The 20,371-nt window shown below is 35.9% G+C and overlaps 3 protein-coding genes across 3 annotated transcripts; 2 read left to right on the top strand and 1 right to left on the bottom strand.

Annotated features, from left to right (window-relative positions):
• Positions 1–817: 817 nt before the first annotated feature.
• On the bottom strand, positions 818–7,223 carry DCTN2-p50 (dynactin subunit 2). Its single transcript, XM_077433927.1, has 8 exons — positions 6,865–7,223; positions 6,347–6,549; positions 6,135–6,270; positions 5,941–6,047; positions 4,323–4,445; positions 3,997–4,234; positions 3,823–3,919; positions 818–1,373 (listed from the first exon to the last, which is right to left on the bottom strand). The coding sequence occupies exons 1-8, from the start codon at positions 6,898–6,900 to the stop codon at positions 1,192–1,194; spliced, it is 1,122 nt and encodes a 373-aa protein (XP_077290053.1). The 5' UTR covers positions 6,901–7,223; the 3' UTR covers positions 818–1,191.
• Positions 7,224–10,177: 2,954 nt separating this feature from the next.
• LOC143912843 (uncharacterized) lies at positions 10,178–13,546 on the top strand. The gene is made up of 2 exons (XM_077432273.1): positions 10,178–10,373; positions 10,460–13,546. Exons 1-2 carry the CDS (start codon positions 10,254–10,256, stop codon positions 11,738–11,740), a joined length of 1,401 nt encoding a protein of 466 aa, XP_077288399.1. The 5' UTR covers positions 10,178–10,253; the 3' UTR covers positions 11,741–13,546.
• A 2,300-nt stretch (positions 13,547–15,846) lies between these two features.
• Positions 15,847–19,683, top strand: Ppcs (phosphopantothenoylcysteine synthetase). The gene is made up of 5 exons (XM_077432279.1): positions 15,847–16,336; positions 16,418–16,646; positions 16,929–17,143; positions 18,213–18,398; positions 18,475–19,683. Exons 1-5 carry the CDS (start codon positions 16,211–16,213, stop codon positions 18,655–18,657), a joined length of 939 nt encoding a protein of 312 aa, XP_077288405.1. The 5' UTR covers positions 15,847–16,210; the 3' UTR covers positions 18,658–19,683.
• The last annotated feature ends 688 nt before the right edge of the window (positions 19,684–20,371 follow it).

Genomic DNA, 20,371 nt, shown 5'->3' with positions numbered 1-20,371 from the left:
AGATTTCAATCATAATTGATTAAAGATCTATCATCATCTTAAGACTCATAAAGAAATGGTTGACTAATCCAGTGATGTCTCGAGACATTTTTAGATGCTTTTAAAGATGCTCAAGATGAACTAAAGCAATAGAATTTCACAAAAAAGCGTCAAAAGGTATTTGTATGTTATCCGAAGGTGCTAAACCTTTAGTATGGAAATCTACTGCATAAGCTCTTCTTGAGCGCCTTTGAAAATTGAGATTTCTCGAAATTGCGCCACTAATCAGAGCATTCTTCTTGGAACTCTTCAATCCTATTGTGGTTGAGAGACAAGAAGTATTCATAGCTCTGCCATTTGACATCAGTTTAACGTTTCACAATCAGAAAGACAAAAATCCCTCGGTGAAAGTGAAATGAACCTCACTTTGCTCGAATCTACATACGTATGTAGATACATAATATTCAAGTCAAATTTCATACAACATGGGTCTGCAAAAAGGATCTAAACCATGCGAGAAATATTCTACTGGCAAACTGGAAATTAGTAACATGTAATAGAAGCAGGAAACTGAATATTTAATGTACGTAGTATCAAAAACGACATTTGGTGTCAAACAGAGCATTCTAAATTGTGTCAATCGACTCTATGACACTCTAAATGATAAGAAAAGCATTCATACTTACAATCGAAATTTTTGTGTCTTCTGGATGAAGTATATATTCAATACAAATGCTTGTTGCAAACAAGCTAATTGTTACCATAGATACATCTTTGACTGAAATAAAATGCGATAGCAACACATTGTGTGCTATTCACGTGAAATAAAACGCTTTTTTAGATAAATATTTTAATAAAAAGCTTTTTTTTTATTTAGTTTCTTTCAAAAGTACAAACTTTGCATGACTAACGTACTACCTACTCCGCCCAAAAATATTTCATATAAATTATTATTTTTATAGATATGAAAAGTGTTACATTGTAAGCATTTAATCGTTTATAAAATTATAAGTTAGCTTTTTTATTCATATGATAATTATACGAGGTGCTAAATACGGTGAAAATAAATGTAAACTTGGAACGTTGCTCCGCTTCGACGATCTAAATAATCACAATACATGTTTGAGAGCATTCCTAGCGTTCGCAAATCAAAAATGTATGATTACATACATAAACGTGTAAACGTTTTCAATAAATAAATCGACAATATGGTTATTTCTTGGTCAGACTGGAGATTCGTTCGTCGAGCTTCTTGATTTCTTTTTGAATATGATCGAGGTTGTTGGCGAATATCTCTTGCACGCCCTGCAGCAGGGTTTTGTTGTTCTGCACGCTGGCCGTGATGGTGTTTTGCAAAGCTTGAAGCTCGTTGACTGATCTGCCAAAGTCGCTCGCTGCAAAAATATACAATTGAAACATTGAAATCCAACTGATCGTGATTGTACGTACAGTCAGTGTGATTTTTTTTATATTAAAGTCGTTCAATGGGTTTCCGACATAAAGATCATTTCAATACTTTGAAACATAATTTAGCTAGCATGACCAAAAAAAATGACAATTTTTAGACAATAGTAACAATTTTGTCGCAAAATGCCAAAAATTCAGGTCTCTAATTAAACTGAGTAACAAAAAAAAATACCGGAGCGGAGACTAATCAATCGTTACTAAGTTTGATCCACTGAATTCGAATATGAAATTGATTTTTGTTGGTTTGCTCTCGATTATGGGATATATGAGCGTTTGAAAAGATGCAACAGTTTTCTGACTTTTGCAGTATTTAACTCAAAATCTGTTATTTCTGTGCTAAAAGTGAGTATTAGAATCAATACTCAGATGTTTTTTCTATTGATTACGATTTTTTATTGCTTTAAAATACTTTTAATTATTTATCTAGCGAATTTTAAAAGTTAACCGCTTAGCTGCCCAGAGCGCCTTAAGGCGCAAACAGCCGTATCTATTATACGCTCAGCGCGTCGGCTGGGCGTCTAAGCGTTTAAAAATATACTTTTTTTTATCCATTGGGCCAGTTTTACATTTCACTATGTTTAGAAGGATTGGTTTTCGGTAAATGATTTTAAATTGAGTTAAAAATGCTGTTATTGACGACAGTATGCATGATGCAAGAGCGAGATGTAGAATAAAGATTACTACTCTAGCGTATCGTTCGAATTAGTATATTAAAATAAAATAAAATAAAACATTGAGATAGAAAACCAATCCTTGATAATGTAGTGAAATATAAAACTGGCTCAATAAAGCTCAAAACTGCATAAAAAAAAGTATATTTTTGATTTTAAAATTCGCTAGATTATTAATTATAAGTATTTTAAAACAATAAAGAATCACAAGCAATAGAAGAAACATCGGAATAAAATATTGTTTAGTCTCCGCTCCGCTGTTTCGTATTTTGAAATATTTACATTATAAAATAAAAAAAAACATAAAATACGTAAGTCGTTGATATTATTAATTTATTTATGGAATACGTATATAAATATATTATATTAATGGAAATTTATATTTTTTTAGACGGTAAAAGTAATTGTCAACGTCATGTTATGGACAGCATAACTTACAGTAATATTATTAAAGACGTTGCATTGAATTATATTGTAATAATATTATATATGTAGTTAAACAATTAAAGGTTGTGGCTATTTGCAGCTACTATATCTGCAAATTACTGGCTATTTGCAGGTACTATATCTGCGAATTATTGGCTATTTGTAGGTACTATATCTGTGACAGCCGCAAAGCCTTCTGCGCATGCGCGTGAATTGTCACTGTCAGCGTGTTTACTGTTAAAATTTTGTTTTAAACCTCTTAAAATTTAGTTCGAACTCGAACGAACGAACGTAGAGTAAAGTATAATCCAAATTAGTTAATATTATTAATTGTTAGAAAATTATTATCATATACAACGTATAATACCTACATACAAGTACAAGCCGCGAACTAGCTAAATGATATAAATCTATTATAATAACGTGTGAAATTTATTTGCCTCATGTATAATGAACAATTGATTAAACAAGTCTAGCATACATTAAATGCAAGTTCACGCGCATGCGCAGAAGACTTTGCGCCTGTCGCAGATATAGTACCTACAAATAGCCACAACCATGATTAAAAAAAATATATTTTACGTCCTTAAGAGGGCTGTACACCTGAAACCTTAATTTTGTTACCGTTCCTTTCATCGATATATATATTGAGTGTATGTATATATTGAGTGAATGCGACAATATATATCAATATATATATTGAGTGACTGCGACAGTTGCGCTTCGACCAGATAAAACGTATTTTAAATTGACAAAATCGAGGTTTCGTATTCTCCTATTTTCTCCTCCAAGACTGGACCAATTTTTAAAAAAATTTCATCATCAGTATGAGAAAGATACTTTCTGTGCATCTATCGGCGTATTTTTTTTTAAATCGACCGTTAAACAAGCACGCTGGACTCGTTTCGTGGGTGTAAAAAAGAGGCGATTTTATAGATGTTTGGCGGCTCCTAGCTCATATAAAAAATAATTAATCAAAAAAATAAAACGATAGATGCACCCCAATGGTGGATATACATAGCATATTAAAAAATAATTTCTCTAGTGCCATAATTGAGGAAGGGAGAAGTATAGTACGTTTGTATTGACAAGGCGCTGCTGTCCAGCCCTCTTAAGAATTATTTAAGACTCACTAGATCGACTATAGCAATAATAATGTGGGTTCACTTTATCATTCATTATCCGCGAACAAATTTGTCTTATAGTACAGTATTTCTATACAGCCCTAATAACGGTGCATTAATTGTAATTAACGACAAAACGGTTATATTAAATTTACCTTGCTTATGTAAAGCTTCAAGAGCTTGCATCCTTTCGAGGATTTGAGTGTGCGATATGCCTTCCGTCTTCTTCACCATATCGTACAATTCACTTATCTAAAACAAAAATCCCATTACATTCACAATCCGACTCACAGGTGGTCTTCTTCGAGTGAATCAACATCAGACTGTACCTTTTGATCCCTCTCGGGATCGTTAGGCAATGCCGAGCGCAAAGCTTCCATGGCCGGCAGAAGCCTCGCCAGTCGCTGTTCGGCAGCGTCTAATTGAGACGGCTGTAACAGAGCCATTCGTGACGCAAGCATATTCGCCGTAGAGATCAAACCTTTGTTGTTGGCAACGCTCAAAGAACCGGCCACGCGTTCCATCTTATCCGGAATTGGACCGACGGCTGACTCCAACTTATGCAGACTATATCAACATAAAAACGATCAAATACAATACGTGTAAACTTGCAATCGCCAACTACAAATCTAAATGCTGTAAATAAAACTATTACCGATGTTCCAATTGGGCCAGTCTCGTAGTTTGAACGAGATTGTTAACATCGGGTCTCAACTTGATCACAGTGGTAGCTGCCGTTCCTTTGCTGGATGATTCGCTCGCTTGATCCAACAATTTCCTAATCACAAAAGTATTAATAAATGCAAAGTGGTAGTTTAGTATGCGGTCTACCTTAGCATGCGATCTACCTTCGAATTGCAGTCGACTATTTTTTTTTTTTTTTTTGTATCATAGCAATAAAAACATATCTTAGCAGCCAACACCTATTTATTTAAGGGTCAGGATAGGTTAGGTTAAATTGAGGTTGGACCTATTCATTTAAGATTTCGTCAAGAGATATGTATTGTCGCTAATGTACAAATAAATTTTAATTTGTAATCATTGTGTATTTTTTTCGCTTTAAATGTGATTTTTGTTTTTTAACCCTTTGCCCGCGTCACCAAATTTAGCGAACATGCCCTGTACGCGGCTGCTTTTTTGCGGATTTTTTTATCGCGTTTTCGACTATAAATATAGGTTGTAATATTTTTTTGAATTTTACAACCTATATTTATTTTTTTTTTACTACTGCCATCTATTGAATTTGGTAAAGTATACATTTAGTAATATTTTCAACCTAGTTATAAAATAGACGGCTCTTATATAAGTTGGAACTTCCAAGACATCTATGCGTGTCTCGCGCGCTGAGGGCATGTTCGCTAGGACATGTATAGTAGTCGTACGCGGTGGAAAGGTTAAAGGGCCAAACTTAACTTAACCTAACCTATCCTGACGCTTAACCGTTTGCCCGCGGCCGTCTTCTATGGAAGCTTTGCGCGACAAGTCTGTAGCGCGGCTGTCTTCCATAGAATTTCTGAACTTTGCACGGGATTTTGAGCCTTATATGCGCCTATTTCAACTGCTTTAAGGTTCAAAATTGGTTGAATATATTACTGAGAGTTGAATGCCATCTATTCAATTTGCTTAAAATGAATATATAACAGTCAAAATTAGTTTTTTGTGGAACCATACTGAAACCTCGTTTATGTGACGTCACGTCTCAATTTTAGGAAGAATGATTATTTGACAATTAAGCCAAAACTACGAGATATATTATGTATTTTATTGTTTAAAATAATACTGTATGTGTTAATTAACATATCTAGTTACTTGAGTAAATATTAAAATCCGTATTTAAGGTCGAAAACTCGATTGCCAAATTCGCGAAAAAGGTGCCATGTACAGGGCTTGTTCGCTATATTTATTGCCGCGCGCAAAGGGTTAATGTACAAATAAAGTTTAATTTGTAATCATTGTGTATGTTTTTCGCTGTAAATGTAATTTTTGTGTTTTAAAGGACCAGCCTTAACTTAAGTTGGTTGCTAAGATATATATTTTTATTTCATCAATATTTTCACAAAAAAAACATGTCGTATCAGCCGACACCTATTTATTTAAGGGTCAGGATAGGTTAGGTTAAGTTAAGGTTGGCCCTATTCATTTAAGATTAGGTTGTTAGGGTCGGTATTATTCAGTCTCAGTGTCACACGCGAGAGCTGAGACAGTGAGACCGCATATTAAAATAAAAACGTCAAGGTAGATCGCATACTAAACTAGCACCCATGCGTTATTACTTAAGCTTTTCAGATCCAGGATCAGTCTCTCCGCCTTCCTCGAAGTGCATCTCATCTAAAATGTGCTTGGTAGACTCTACTTGGGACGCCATCTCTTTGAGTGAGGCCTATAATGTACAATTCAGCATTTTTACTTTCAGCCAACATAGCAGGATACATTAGAAGTAGGAATACAACGAGTATATACTGCTTACTTTTTCTTCGTCAGGTCCTTTTTTTTGTAAGTCAACTAATTCTTCCAAGAGATCCGTCGTTTCGCACTTGAGCCGTTGAAGACGTTGCAACGGTGTTTCGACTTCTCCGTTGGCTGCCAACTCCCATTCTCCGCATCTGTGGAAACATTTCGACTCTAATTAATAAAAAAAAGGTCGATGCATATCGTCACTGAGACGGATGAATTACTGACTTGTAACCCGTTCTGATTTTTCTGCTGATTCTATCTGAAAAGTCTACGCTGCCGATGACTTGTTTCCCTTTGAATTTTTGGAACGAGTCGCTGACGGATATGTTCATCTTTTCAATGCATTCATTCTCTTCTTCGGAATTTTCATCTTGCTGGTCGGCCTCCGGCAGGTCTCCGGATTCGTAAACGTCTGGCTGATCATAGGCCTAGATGGAAAGAACAAATCAATACAATTGTAAAATATGTATGACACTGCAAAAAGTCTAATAGTATTTTATATAAGTAGTAGTTGCTATTGAAAAGTTAACTCTTCTTCTATTTTTCATATGACGTCTAATTTGTATTACATATATACTGAAAAATAAATTTTCCAAAAGGCCACTCCTACTTTTGGATAACACGTGTTCCGTCTGAGGGAATTTATCGATTTAAACATAACTTTTTAAAAATACATCTATCAAAGACTTTTGCCTTTAAAATTTCCGCTATAGTTTGAAAAATGAGCAATTTTGATGACTTACAATGCCGGGCAAGTTCTCGTACTTCGGATCCGCCATGACTGACAGCTGTCACTGTTATTTGGCCGTAGCAGCGTATTTAACAGTCATGAGTCATCGGGTAAAAATCGGGTTCGGTGATTACTAGTCAATTGTGAACCGGTCACTCGTGATCACCCGTCACGCTAAAACTGGTCACACGCTAAAATCGGTCACGAGAAAACTGCGGGTTGAAGGTTTTGGACCGTTTCCCGGCCTATGGAAATTCAGTTGAATTTTGAAGGGGATCTTTATTACTCGATTAATACAGGTGTATTTGTATGTACAGCGAAGTAGGTAGAGGATTCACTGGAACGAGCTAGGTCGAGTTCCTGAAGCTCACTGGCATCTGGGGACGACGCACTGGTTTATAAAGGTGTTGCTTGAGCAACGCGTAGCTGGGCTGGTGAGATCACGTTCTGGAAGATTCCGACGGGGTCGAGGTCTTCCTTTGTGTTCTATGTTTGATGCGTAGTTGCGTAGCTCCTTGGAATTTCCCGTGTACTCGTGATTGCGTATCTGGAGCGAGTCGAATCGCCTTTACGGGTAAGCTGGACGAAGTATTTCGGCCACGGCTAACTTTCGTGTACGAGAAGAGGACGTGATGATGTCATTTGTACAGATTAGGTTCGATGAGGGAAATAGGTGATATCACAAGTCGTGCTATATCTCTACAGTCACACGCTAAAATCGGTCACGAGAAAACTGGTCACACCCAAAAATAAAAAAATGGTCACACAAAAAAATTATTCGTAAAGTGACATATTGGAGTTCTCACAGACCTGGTTGAGTTCATTCAAAAACAATAGATACGTCAGGTCAGATAATGGACACGCTTCGGATCACAGAGGATATGCTGTGCAACTTATCTTTTAAAAAGAGATACACACGATATACCAGATATTCTAGATTGAGCGGCAGTTCTCTGTGGACCTTCTGGGTCGTTGAATAAATACTGTGAAGTGACTTTGACCTTTCATTTGGAACCTGTACTCACCGCTACTCTCTAAAAAATCTCTCCACAATATTTGTGTATGGAATAATGCTTTCCGCATAAATTCGTTCGCCATTAAAGCCATCGTTGCTTTTAAATATGTTGGAAAGATATATATTCAAATTAATATTTAAAAGGGAAAGAAAATAAACAAGCAAATCTTGTGATATAACGATTTTTGGTAAACGGACTACTAGTCATATGTGAACCAGTCACAGGAAAATCGGTCGCTCTAGATCGGTCACACGTGATCACCCGTCACGCTTTAAACTGGTCACACGTGAAAACTGGTCACACCCAAAAATAAAAAAATGGTCACACAAAAAAATTATTCGCAAATACTTTTTATTTACGAAATTTTTATTATTATCGACTAGACATATGTTCGAGCCTAAAGCCCTCGTGGCCGTGGCCATGACCGTTGTTTGTGGTCTTCGCGAGGAGTTCGCGGGCATCTCATCAGAGTCAGCTCATCTGAAGCTCGCATCCGAGAAGGTTGGCAATCGCTTCTGCGTTCATTTCACTTTGACAGTTCGAATGTCAAATCAAAGTTTAATCCATTGATATATAATACACCGGTCTCCGTGGCGAGACAGAATGTTAAATTACAGAAAACGCAAATATCGGAAGGCAAAGATCGAAAATCGAAAGATCTTAAGTCGAAAGATCAAAAAAACGTTGGTGCATTGTAAACGGTACATACTCACTTAATTTGCGCGAGCAGGATAAAACAGGAACAAGAGGAACAGGCTTTTCCTCCCGTATTAATGTGCGCGCGCAGAATACGGGAGGAAAAGCATGTTTCTCTTGTTCCTGTTGTATCCTGCTCGCGCAAATTAAGTGAGTATGTACCGTTTACCATGCACTTTTTTTAAATCTTTTTTTGATCACCCACGAATGCACTATATAGTATATAAAATGCAAATAGAGACATCTATGGACAATCAACAAATTTTTGATACATGGAAAATTTGCGAGAAATACTTTATGTAGGTATAAGATTTATAAGATTCAACGAATTCGAAATGCTAATAACTAAAATTTGCGAGAATCTGAGGGGAGGATTCTAATTTATTGGATCCGTCACAACAATTAAAAAAATCGTAAAATTCAAATAGAAGAAGGTCGATCTGTGCTTTTCCAACAGCCACAAGACCTCACCATCAGCGTATTTGGCCTACCCACAATATATTATTTACTGGAATGCAATAGCTTTACCAGTGCACTAGGCTGTGGCTATATTAAACTTATTATGGATAAACTTTTACCCAACAGCATTAAGAGGGCTGTACACCTGAAACCTTAATTTTGTTGCCGTTCCTTTCTTCGATATATATATTGAATGAATGTATATATTGAGTGAATGCGACAATATATATCAATATACATATATATTGAGTGAATGAGACAGTTGCGCTTCGACCAGATAATACGTATTTTAAATCGACAAAATGTAGGAGTATGTTTTGATTTTTGATTTTTAAATGCTTTTTATTATTACGAAATTATGTTCACAATACATCTTATATCTATTTTAATAGCTACTGATCTACTGATCATTTTCTATTTTACAATTTTAATTTAATTTGGTTAGTAATCACAGTATTATATTATTCTAATGTTAATCTAAAGCATAATAGGAAATAGAGCTCAAAAACCTATTTACAATCCTTATAAATGTTCATAATACATCTAATACATAATATTAATTAAAGACTCTCTAAAGTCGATGACCTAAAGCAGATTGTGTTTAGGTAATCTGTGTTTATACCTGAAGGGTATAGACATTTTGTTGTAATCACCGAGACTCTTCACAAGTGTGTTAGTATGCTTATTATTGATTCTTTCATAGAATCTACTGGTTAGTTTGTTAGTAATGTCTGTAACAAACGGAATATTGTAGGAGTATGTACGTGAGTATGTACCGTTTACGATGCACCATTTTTTTTATCTTTCGATTTTCGATCTTTGCCTTCCGATATTTGTGTTTTCTGTAATTTAACATTCTGTCTCGTCACGTAGACCCATAATACACATAGATCCGCCCTCACGCTTTATACTGGTCTCTCTTTTGGCGCATGCAAAATACATGGCGCATGCACAGTTTCTCTCAGTAGGTAGGTAGGTACCGCTGCGTCGTAGGGAAAAAAATCTTTTTTTTTCCCAACTTCCCCGCTAATTAAACCCCCCGCACCCCTCAGTTAGTGAAGACAAGATCTCCGACCAAAACCACACGTCAGGGCCCATGTAGTGTATTATACATCAATGGTTTAATCTTAATAAATACTAGCTGGAAAGTGATTCGCACTAGGCGACACCGAACTGCTCGAGAAGTACATAAGTTGATCGGAAAGTCAACTCGGTACTATTTCATACAAAGATGATGGAGTGTAGGCTTTGTCTTGGATCAGCTCCGGCCGACACTTCCGTCTCGATCTTCACCGTCCCGTCTCATCCAGAGCGTCTGGAGCAACGCATTCGGACCTGCTGTCAAATTCATGTCGGTTGCTTCTTACACGTTGCAACTATTGTGAACCCATTTGGTTAATCTTCTCACCGCTCAATCCTACTGTTTTTCATCTGCAGGTTAAAAGGGGCGACGGGTTGCCGGACACGGTCTGTCTTTCGTGTAAGACCAATCTGGAATTGTTAATCGACTTTCGAAAGGCTTGTTTTCGAAGCAACGAAACGTCTCAACTGAGGTTAGATGATTGTTTGAAGATCAAGACTGAAGAAATTTTGTTAGAAGATGTAATATGGGACGATGAGCCTTCATTACCGACAATTCACCAAAAGAATTGTGAAATTAGTTCACATACATTTCTCAGTAAATCTAAACCTGTTTTACATAATAAAAAAAAGCCATTCAAATGTGGCATTTGTTTAAAATCATTTACTCAAAAATCCAACCTCCGATCACATGAAAAATTGCATACTGGGATAAAATCATACAAATGTGACATTTGTTTAAAATCATTTACTCAAAAATCCACCCTGCAATCACATGAAAAATTGCATACTGGGATAAATACATATAAATGTGACATTTGTTTAAAATCATTTACTCAAAAAACTCATCTTGTAGTACATTTAAGGTCTCACACGGGGGAAAAGCCTTACAAGTGTGACATTTGTTTAAAATCGTTTGCTCAAAAAAGTCATCTTGTGAAACATGAAAAAATACACACTGCGATAAAACCACACAAATGTGACATTTGTTTAAAACCATTTATCGATAAACGTAGACTCGTAACACATTTAAGAACCCACACGGGGGAAAAGCCTTACAAGTGTGACATTTGTTCAAAATCATTTATTGAAAAAAAAAATCTTGTGAAACATGAAAAATTACACACTGGGATGAAACCATATAAATGTGAAATTTGTTTAAAATCATTTAATCAAAAATCTAACCTTGTGTCACATAAAAAAAGGCATACTGGGATAAAACCACACAAATGTAACATTTGTCTAAAATCATTTACTCGAAAATCTGTTCTTGTGGTACATTTAAAGTCTCACACGGGGGAAAAGCCTCACAAGTGTGAAATTTGTTTCAAATCATTTACTCGAAATTATGGCCTTGTGTTACATTTAAAATGTCACATGGGAGAAAAGCATCACAAGTGTGAAATTTGTTTAAAATCATTTACCCAAAAATCTAACCTTGTGTCACATGAAAAATTACATACAGGGATAAAACCATACAAATGTGACATTTGTTTAAAATCATTTACTCGAAAACCTGATCTTGTAGTACATTTAAGGTGTCACACGGGGGAAAAGACTTACACCTGTGAAATTTGTTTAAAATCATTTATTCATAAATCTTCACTTTCGAATCATTTGAAATCCCACACTCGATAAATTCCATTCAAATTAATTTAATGCTATTACTTTTTTTTTACTTTTACTGTTGTTTTTTTTAATTGTAAATATTGTCATTTTTGAAATTTTTTTACATGTAATGGAAATTATAAATTTTATGCCCTAATATTTTTTGAATATTTAGATACATCTTTGAATTACATCATAGAATCTTTGTATAGTAATATTCAATCTGAGGAATTATATTTTGATGTAAATAAAAAAAATACATACAATTAAAGCAGCTGTATTAACCTTTATTATATACTATACTATTTAGCCAGCAGTTTGGCTTAATGGTAGCGTATATATTTAGCACCACTGAGATCTTATATCTTGTATTCAATACCCTGTAATTGCATTTTTTCAATACAAAAATTTTCATTGAACATCTGAATTCTTGTTTTATTCTAAATCGGCTATTCGGTACATACATAAGTATATGAAATGAAAACATATGTTCTTAAATCTGTCTGTAACGCGATAGATTTAATAACGACAAGGATTTCTTTAATACATACAAATGATCGGTATTAGTTTGTCTGCTTATGACTTTCCATCGCAAAGTCAACATTTAAATGAAACGTTATTCCGAATCAAAGCCAGTGATCTCATATACATATTTCACAACAATAGCCGAGTCTTACGATGGCATAATCATCGCTCTTGTACTAACATGCAGAATGAATCTCTGGCAACGTCCAATTTGACTATTCCAGAAGAAAGAAGAATGTACTAAAATTACTTTATTTTTCCTTTGTAAGGTCTCACCTTGAATTTGCCTCAATTATCTGGTCACCTTTTTATTTATCCCATATTAATTGTATTGAGAAAGTTCAACTTAAATTTATTAAATCCTTACGCTACCTTTTTCCTACCTATACCCATTCTACTGTTTCCAACATTTTAAAAATCCTTTCTTTTGACAATCTTTCTGTCAGGCGACGACATACTGATGCTATATTCTTCTTTAAGCACATAAATGGTTTCCTTGATTGTTCTGATTTACTGAATAAGGTTAATTTCAGAATCCCAGTTCGGTACTCTAGACGCGTTGCACTCTTTTCACTTGATCATTTCAATACTAATTCCCAAAAATATTTTTATCTGCAGCGCGTTTATCGTATGTTTAACGGAGAGCTGAATGAGGTTGATCTATTTGGTATTTCCCTACATCAATTCAGGTCTAACATCAAGAGAATCTTGACCGATTGATTCATTTCTTCTCCTATTCTATTTTTCCAATATTTTTATACTTTAGTTTAGTTATGTAATGTGCTATTTAATTCATATTATAGCTTTCATTATTTTCCTTTTCATTTGCTTATTTTGTATTTACCTTTTTCATTTGTTTTATATTTGTAAATTTCAATTTCTTCTTATATTCTATTTTATAACCTTTTCCAAATATTTTAATACTATAGTTTAATTATGCAATGTTCTACATATTTTGTCATGCCTTTATTCTTTACTTTTTAATTTGTTTTTCTTATATTTATCTTTTTAATTTTTGTAAAAATCTATTATTGGACTCGGATGTTACATATATTATTTATTTACTATTTGTTTTTTTTATACATATCTATGTACATCCTGTCTGTTGATTTTTCAATTAATAAAATAAAAAATAAAAGAATTCATCGCTCCGAGGCTGAGAAACTAGCTTCTTTGTACATATGATTACTATTGTAACAAGTGAAGATAAATAAAGGATCCTCTTACTAACACAATCAGTGTTTTCATAGACACTGTGAAATGTGAAATGAACGCAAAAGCGATTGCCAACTTTCTCGGATGCGAGCGTCAGATGAGATGCCTGCGAACTCCTCGCGAAGACCACAACCAACGGCGACGGCCAACGAGGGCTTTTGGCTCGAACATATGTCTAGTCGATAATAATAAAAATTTCCTAAATAAAAAGTATTTGTGAATAATTTTTTTGTGTGACCAGTTTAAGCGTGACGGGTGATCACGTGTGACCGATCTAGAGCGACCGATTTTCCTGTAACTGGTTCACATATGACTAGTAGTCCGTTTACCAAAAATCGATATATCACAAGATTTGCTTGTTTATTTTCTTTCCCTTTTAAATATTAATTTGAATATATATCTTTCCAACATATTTAAAAGCAACGATGGCTTTACTGGTGAACGAATTTATGCGGAAAGCATTATTCCATACACAAATATTGTGGAGAGATTTTTTAGAGAGTAGCGGTGAGTACAGGTTCCAAATGAAAGGTCAAAGTCACTTCACAGTATTTATTCAACGACCCAGAAGGTCCATAGAGAACTGCCGCTCAATCTAGATTATCTGGTATATCGTGTGTATCTCCTTTTAAAAGATAAGTTGCACAGCATAGCCTCTGTGATCCGACGCGTGTCCATTATCTGACCTGACGTATCTATTGTTTTTTAATGAACTCAACCAGGTCTGTGAGAACTCCAATATGTCACTTTACGGTCCCGTTATCCAAATTCAGTGTTTATTGTCTAGGCATGAATTCCGTTAGATCTGGACATGCTGTCTCATGCTCCCCACGTTACAATATTGTTACGCAAGGGTGGGTTCAGGATCTAAATGAAAGGCCAAAGTCACTTCGCAGCATTTATTCAACGATTTGGAAGGTCCATACGGAACCACCGCTCACTCCAATATTCGATCTATAGCATAGGATATCACAGCTTCCCTGATCCGTTAGTGTGTCTATTGTCTAGATGTGTAAAGGTCTACCCTGTCGAGTGTATTGTTTACGCACGAACTCGCCTAGGTCTGTGAGAACTTCAGCGTATCCTTTGCTCGGGCAGTTTCTCAGTCCCTTTAGCCTGATCCGGGGGGTATCTACTGTTCACCCACGAGTCCATTTAGTTACCATGTTACAGTATTGAGAATCCACGTGTGTGCGGAATAATTTGCGTATAGGTATGTTACCGAGAATTTTCGCGAACAAATCCGCTTGTGTAGTGTCAGTGAATATGTGTATAGCATGCTGTCACACTGCATTCAATAGTAAAAAGACGCTCTGTCCCTCTCATACGCACCTGTGTGAGTACGAGAACTCTCAGTAACAGACCTATACGTAAAATCATTGACTAGAATCATCGTATACGGAAAAATATGTCCGCAGTATTGATGTACGGAATAATACTGTCCGCAAAATTCAACGAACTAGTTTTACTAACAACTTAAGTAGTCGGTGGTCACCAATTTAGTACGCGGGACAGATGTGTTGACCGTGTTCCGGTCTAAGAAAACACCGTTTGTGTTTGCAAGAGGATCGTTTATTTTTGTTCAATTGTTACAATGGTTATTGTATATACGAAGAGGTTGGGCTTCGGAGAAGTGAGCTGGTTGAACTCCAGAGGTTCACTCTGGCGTCTGGAGCTGGTGCGTCGCTTTATATACGTTCTGGCTTGAAGCGTGCCGTGTGCAGATGCTTTGTCTTCGTTTCCAGGACACGTGTTTTAGGGACACGTGTTGACTTGTTTTCGGGGCGCGTGCTTTATAGGGGTTTTGTGCATGCGCTCTAAAATCGACAGACAAATTGAACGGCAAATTAACAGACGGCTGCTTCAAATGCAATTCTCGTATTCTCGGATGATTGATTGCACATCAGATGACGGGTAACCTTTCGATGTGCACAGATGCAATTATTAAAATGGTTATTATTAAAATTGAGTTGGATCTTTCAGGCGAGTTTAATAAGGGAAGATTCGATAAGTTCCGAATCTTGACCCAACTCAATTTTAATAATTACCATTTTAATAATTGCATCTGTGCACATCGAAAGGTTACCCATCATATGATATGCAATCTATCATTCGAGAAGACGAGAATTGCATTTGAAGCAGCCGTCCGTTAATCTGTCGTTCAATTTGTCTGGCGATTTTAGAGCGGATGCACCGCATCCGCTATGGGGTCAGCGCCAGGACGTCGTTCGTTTAAGAATGCGGTCGTGTGCCACGAGCTAACGACTTTTAGGACACGTGTTAGTTTCCTGATGACATCACTGTTGGGTTTCATTCGTTTTACGATCAAGCGATGAACTCTTTCTTCTGGAATGGTCGAAGGGGACGTTGCCCTTGAGTTATGCTTGTTTGTACAGGATCGATGATGTGATCACTGATTTTGATTCGTAATAGCACAAGTCGTGCTATATTCCTACACAACCTCAATTGATCTGCAATCTTAAACCTACGATGAGAGTCAATCCTAAACTTGAATCTCTCACATCAAAAATTGGAAAGCATGTTATAGAAATTTAAGTCGGTGTATCAGAATAGTAAAAAAAACTATCGGCGTTGAAAGCTTTCACAAACTTTTGAGCCATTGAAATTTTGAAAATGATTCTTTTGTAATATTAATAAATTAAAAAGTTGGTAGTTGACAGCACTGGAACAATAGTGCGTCACGTGTTATCAGCTGTCATCGAAAGTGACAGTTGGGTGTTTGACAGCCAGGCCGGAATAATGTCCACAGCAGAATGGGAGCATTTCTATGCAAGTCATGCGCCTCCAGCAGAGCTCCCAGAACATCGTCAGCAAATAACAGACTTCTGCAAACATCACCAGCCTAATAAAATAGTACTCTTGACTGTTAGTCTGTGTACTATACCTCGACACTTATAATCATAATCCCACCTAACTTTTAAACTGATTCAACTTTCTTCATTTCAGTCTGGTGGGACGACTGTACCTTTAGAGCACAACACAGTGCGTTTCGTTGACAACTTCAGTGCCGGCACTAGAGGAGCAGCTTCTGCCGAGTATTTTTTAGACAATGGCTACGCTGTTATATTCATGTATAGACAAAAATCTTTAGAACCCTTTTCAAGACATTTTGGCGGACAGAAATTTTTAGACATGTTGGAAATTCAAGAAAAAGGCTCCGATGTTGCAATAAACGGTGTGTTATTTACTATTACTTGTATATATTTCATACAATACTGTATATCATAAGTCATTTAAACGAAATTCAATTCTAGTATTTTAATATATATGTACATATATTAGAGTGGGCCCCTAATTGAGTTCTTTACCTGATATCAAGTCACGGTATCTCTTTTTTGTTGATAATTTTCATGAATATGTTACATTCAATTTGTAAAATTTTTCATTTCATAAAAATATTCAGTTCGATAAAAATTAATGATCACTTATATGTATATTTTTATTTTATATTTTCCAGTAAAGTCCAACTACATAAATACGATAAAGCCGATATTATCGAAATACAAATCAGCCCACCGGGAAAATAAAATTTTATACGTATCCTTTACAACAGTCTCCGACTACTTATGGTTGTTGAGGGTTGCTTGTGAATGTTTGACATCTTCGGGTGCTAATTGTTTATTATATTTAGCGGCTGCCGTGTCCGACTTCTACGTTCCTAGCAACGAAATGGTGAGGATGGTTTTTGTTCGTTTGAATTTTATTTTATTTTATTTTTACATAGATATATACCAGGAAGGCCTTGCAAGTAAACCCCAATGCGCCTTCCTAGACAATTAATTAAAAACATTGCAGCATTTTCATTCATAAGCCAGCAGTTTGGCTTAATGGTAGCTTATATATTTAGCACCACTGCGATCGATGGTTCGACTCGTCAAACTGCTGGTTAGATTTGGGGGTTTTTTGACTCCAAATCGATCGTTTCTCTATCAGAGTTTGCCAATTTTATCTGATCATTGTTGAAACGGTTCCTGAAAATTGGTAATAGATCATTTCCTGTTGTCACAAAAATCTGTTTGTATAATTTGTAGAAATTATACACACAGATATCTGAAATCTATAGATGTCTCTATGATTATTATTTCTGTATTTGATTAATTATTGTATTCGATGTTTATTGAACGTACTGTATACGTTGTCTGACTGTTCTCGTACACTCGTCGCATTGGAGAGATCTGTAATGACTAGAGGTAGGTTAGCCAAGGTGCCGCTCATTGTTTCATTGTTGTAAATCCTTTGTAAAAAAGGTTCGGCAAACCTTTAACAATGCATTTACAACATTTGAACAATACGCGGCACCCTCTGGGTCCGGGCGTTAGTAATGACGAGTGTACATTGATTGTAATGAAAATGAAATAACATAAATCGCTGCATTTCAAGAGGATGAAGAAGACGAAATTAACAATTAATGAATTAATCCATAGAGACATTTATGGATTTATACTTTTACATATTGTACATAAATCAAATTCAGATATTTGGTGTACATCAATCAAATTCAGATGGTGTTTGCCAATTTGATGGAGGAACCGTTTCAACAATGAAATCAGATTAATTGGCAAACTCTAATAGGAAACGATCGACTTGGAGCCACAAATATATTCAAGTCTGAATCAAAGATTAGCATAGGATCGAGCCTGGTAACCTCTCGGTGCTAAACATAAACGCAAACACCGAGCCGTACTGCTGTCTTAGTGAAAATGAATGTTTAGTTTTCAGCTGACATTAAATCGTTTTACAGCCTACTCATAAAATGCAATCTGGGGAAGGAGCGCCTGTTATCCAGTTACAATTGGTGCCCAAAATGTTGACTCCGCTCGTTAATAATTGGGTACCGCGAGCGTATGTGGTGTCGTTCAAATTGGAAACTGATGAAAACCTACTTATATCCAAGTCGAGGCATGCTCTCAATAAATACAAGCATAAGGTGAACTCGCCAAACGCATAAAACAGTTTGTTATATTCTGATTGTTGAATAATTTGAGATTTATCTTCCATTGTAGTTAGTGATTGCTAACGTTTTACAAACGAGACGACATCAAGTCACATTCGTCACGCCTGAGACCAGTTTCGTAATCAATTTGAATACTGAAGAAATGGATTCAGGGATCGAAATTGAAGAATCTATCGTAAAGAATGTGATATCGTGCCACAAGGAACACATCAAACAATTGGACTCTCACTGAATGTTTTTATGGAAATTTATTGGTTATTGTTGTTGTTCATAATGAAATTATTTTTGTATTGGGTTAAATAAATTGTATTGTTTTTCTTTGATTATTTCATTACTCGGCAATCATGAGCTATATCGTGTTCTTAGAGTTTATCTTCTTCTTAATAACATATCCGTATCCGGACGTTGACGTCGATTATTTGCAGATATCCGCATCGGATCGGCTCGGAACAGCTCTTCAGGTCCACATGCGCATGTTTCGAAGCCCAGACAACCTCTTCCTGCTAATCCATTTTCTAACTTATATTTTTCCCATCGTATCATGTGTCCGAGATACTCCATCTTTCTCCTCTCGATGACAGAAACAAGTTCCCATGCCGAGGACAGCTTCATTTGATACTTCTTTGGAATCTTCAGCATACGCCTGTAGACCCGCATCTCAAGAGCTTCAATGCGGCTGATCATCCTTTTCTTCAGAGTCCACGTTTCACATCCAAGTAGCAACACTGTCCAGACGTAGCTCTTCGTGAATCTCAAACGCGTACGAAGATTGAGATGCTTGTTTGTAAACGCCGCCTTAATTTGATAAACGCTCTTTTAGCCATCTTAAATCTTCATCTGGGTCCATCTCTTCATTTAACCAAGTACCCAGGTCTTTAAATCTTTTGTTTCTTTTTAATACCTCTCGATCCAACGTTAGATCACCGGTGTTTGAGTGATAATAAATATCAGAATTTTAATTAGAAGACAGTTCTTCTTCTCCTAGTGCCTTATGATGATATTATGATGATTTTGTTAGCCGCTGCCCAGAACAGTGCAGTTTTTTTTTGGTTGGACCATTTCCTCAGGTTTTTCAGCCAGGACGTCCTTCTTCCGGAGCCTCTCCTTCCGCAGATCTTCCCTTGAATGATATGCAGGAGTTGATACGTCTCATGGTGTCGCATTACGTGATCAAAGTATTCAAGTTTTCATCTTTTAATAGTCTTGGCAATTCCTTTTGTTTTATTTGAAGACAATTTATTAACTGGAGTAAATTATGAAAAAAAAATTATCATTTTTTCTGCCAGATTTGCACTTCTTCTATTATAATAGAAAGAGATTTTATATATAATATGAATTTCAACGCAAGATGCATTGGATTTTGTTTGTTTGTTTCTAACGCTTGTTTGTTTCCAATAATATATTGAAATCCAATAAGATTTTATTGTAATCGATTATAAAGCATTGACAATTTGGTTTGTGGATTCGGTCTCAGTCACGTTTAATATCTACGTCGATAATATGCAAATCGCAAATGTGCTACTTCTTGCTTTATTCGTGGACTTTGCAGCTCCAGAAGTCACGGAACTTGTGAAAAACTTGGCAAAACTAATTGACTCCTTAAAATATGAAAATTCAGCACTGGATCTACACATAAGTAAAAAAAGTGTCACGAGAGCCATAGGAAATAGAGATTCGTCAGCATCTAACGTTATATTGCCAGAGAACGGTTCAGGCACTAAGGAAGAGGTGCGGCAATCCAAACCGAAAGTAAATTCTATAGTAGACCAAATTCAATCGAAAATCCTTCAGCATGGCGTTTCACAGGACCCAGTTGTACAGTCATTGTTGGATCTGGTTCAGACTAAGTTCCCACGTCCGATTCAAATGGTGAAAAAAATGATAATCATCATTAATATTACCAAGAGAGGAATTGAGAGTATTATAGCAACTTTAAAGAAAATGCA

Source organism: Arctopsyche grandis, chromosome 6, assembly GCF_051622035.1.
Source record: "Arctopsyche grandis isolate Sample6627 chromosome 6, ASM5162203v2, whole genome shotgun sequence".
Lineage (NCBI taxonomy): Eukaryota > Metazoa > Arthropoda > Insecta > Trichoptera > Hydropsychidae > Arctopsyche > Arctopsyche grandis.
This window is presented reverse-complemented; position numbering and strand designations above follow the sequence as displayed.

Excerpts from the sequence above, each read along its gene's own strand:
- DCTN2-p50 (XM_077433927.1), bottom strand. The coding sequence starts at position 6,900 with ATGGCGGATCCGAAGTACGAGAACTTGCCCGGCATT. Across the intron at positions 4,446-5,940 it reads CCTGGATCTGAAAAGCTTAA|GAAATTGTTGGATCAAGCGA; the intron begins GTAATAACGCAT and ends TTTTGTGATTAG. Across the intron at positions 3,920-3,996 it reads ATCCCGAGAGGGATCAAAAG|ATAAGTGAATTGTACGATAT; the intron begins GTACAGTCTGAT and ends TTTTTGTTTTAG.
- LOC143912843 (XM_077432273.1), top strand. The coding sequence starts at position 10,254 with ATGATGGAGTGTAGGCTTTGTCTTGGATCAGCTCCGGCCGACACTTCC. Across the intron at positions 10,374-10,459 it reads GGACCTGCTGTCAAATTCAT|GTTAAAAGGGGCGACGGGTT; the intron begins GTCGGTTGCTTC and ends TTTCATCTGCAG.
- Ppcs (XM_077432279.1), top strand. The coding sequence starts at position 16,211 with ATGTCCACAGCAGAATGGGAGCATTTCTATGCAAGTCATGCGCCTCCA. Across the intron at positions 16,337-16,417 it reads ATAAAATAGTACTCTTGACT|TCTGGTGGGACGACTGTACC; the intron begins GTTAGTCTGTGT and ends TCTTCATTTCAG. Across the intron at positions 17,144-18,212 it reads ACGTTCCTAGCAACGAAATG|CCTACTCATAAAATGCAATC; the intron begins GTGAGGATGGTT and ends ATCGTTTTACAG.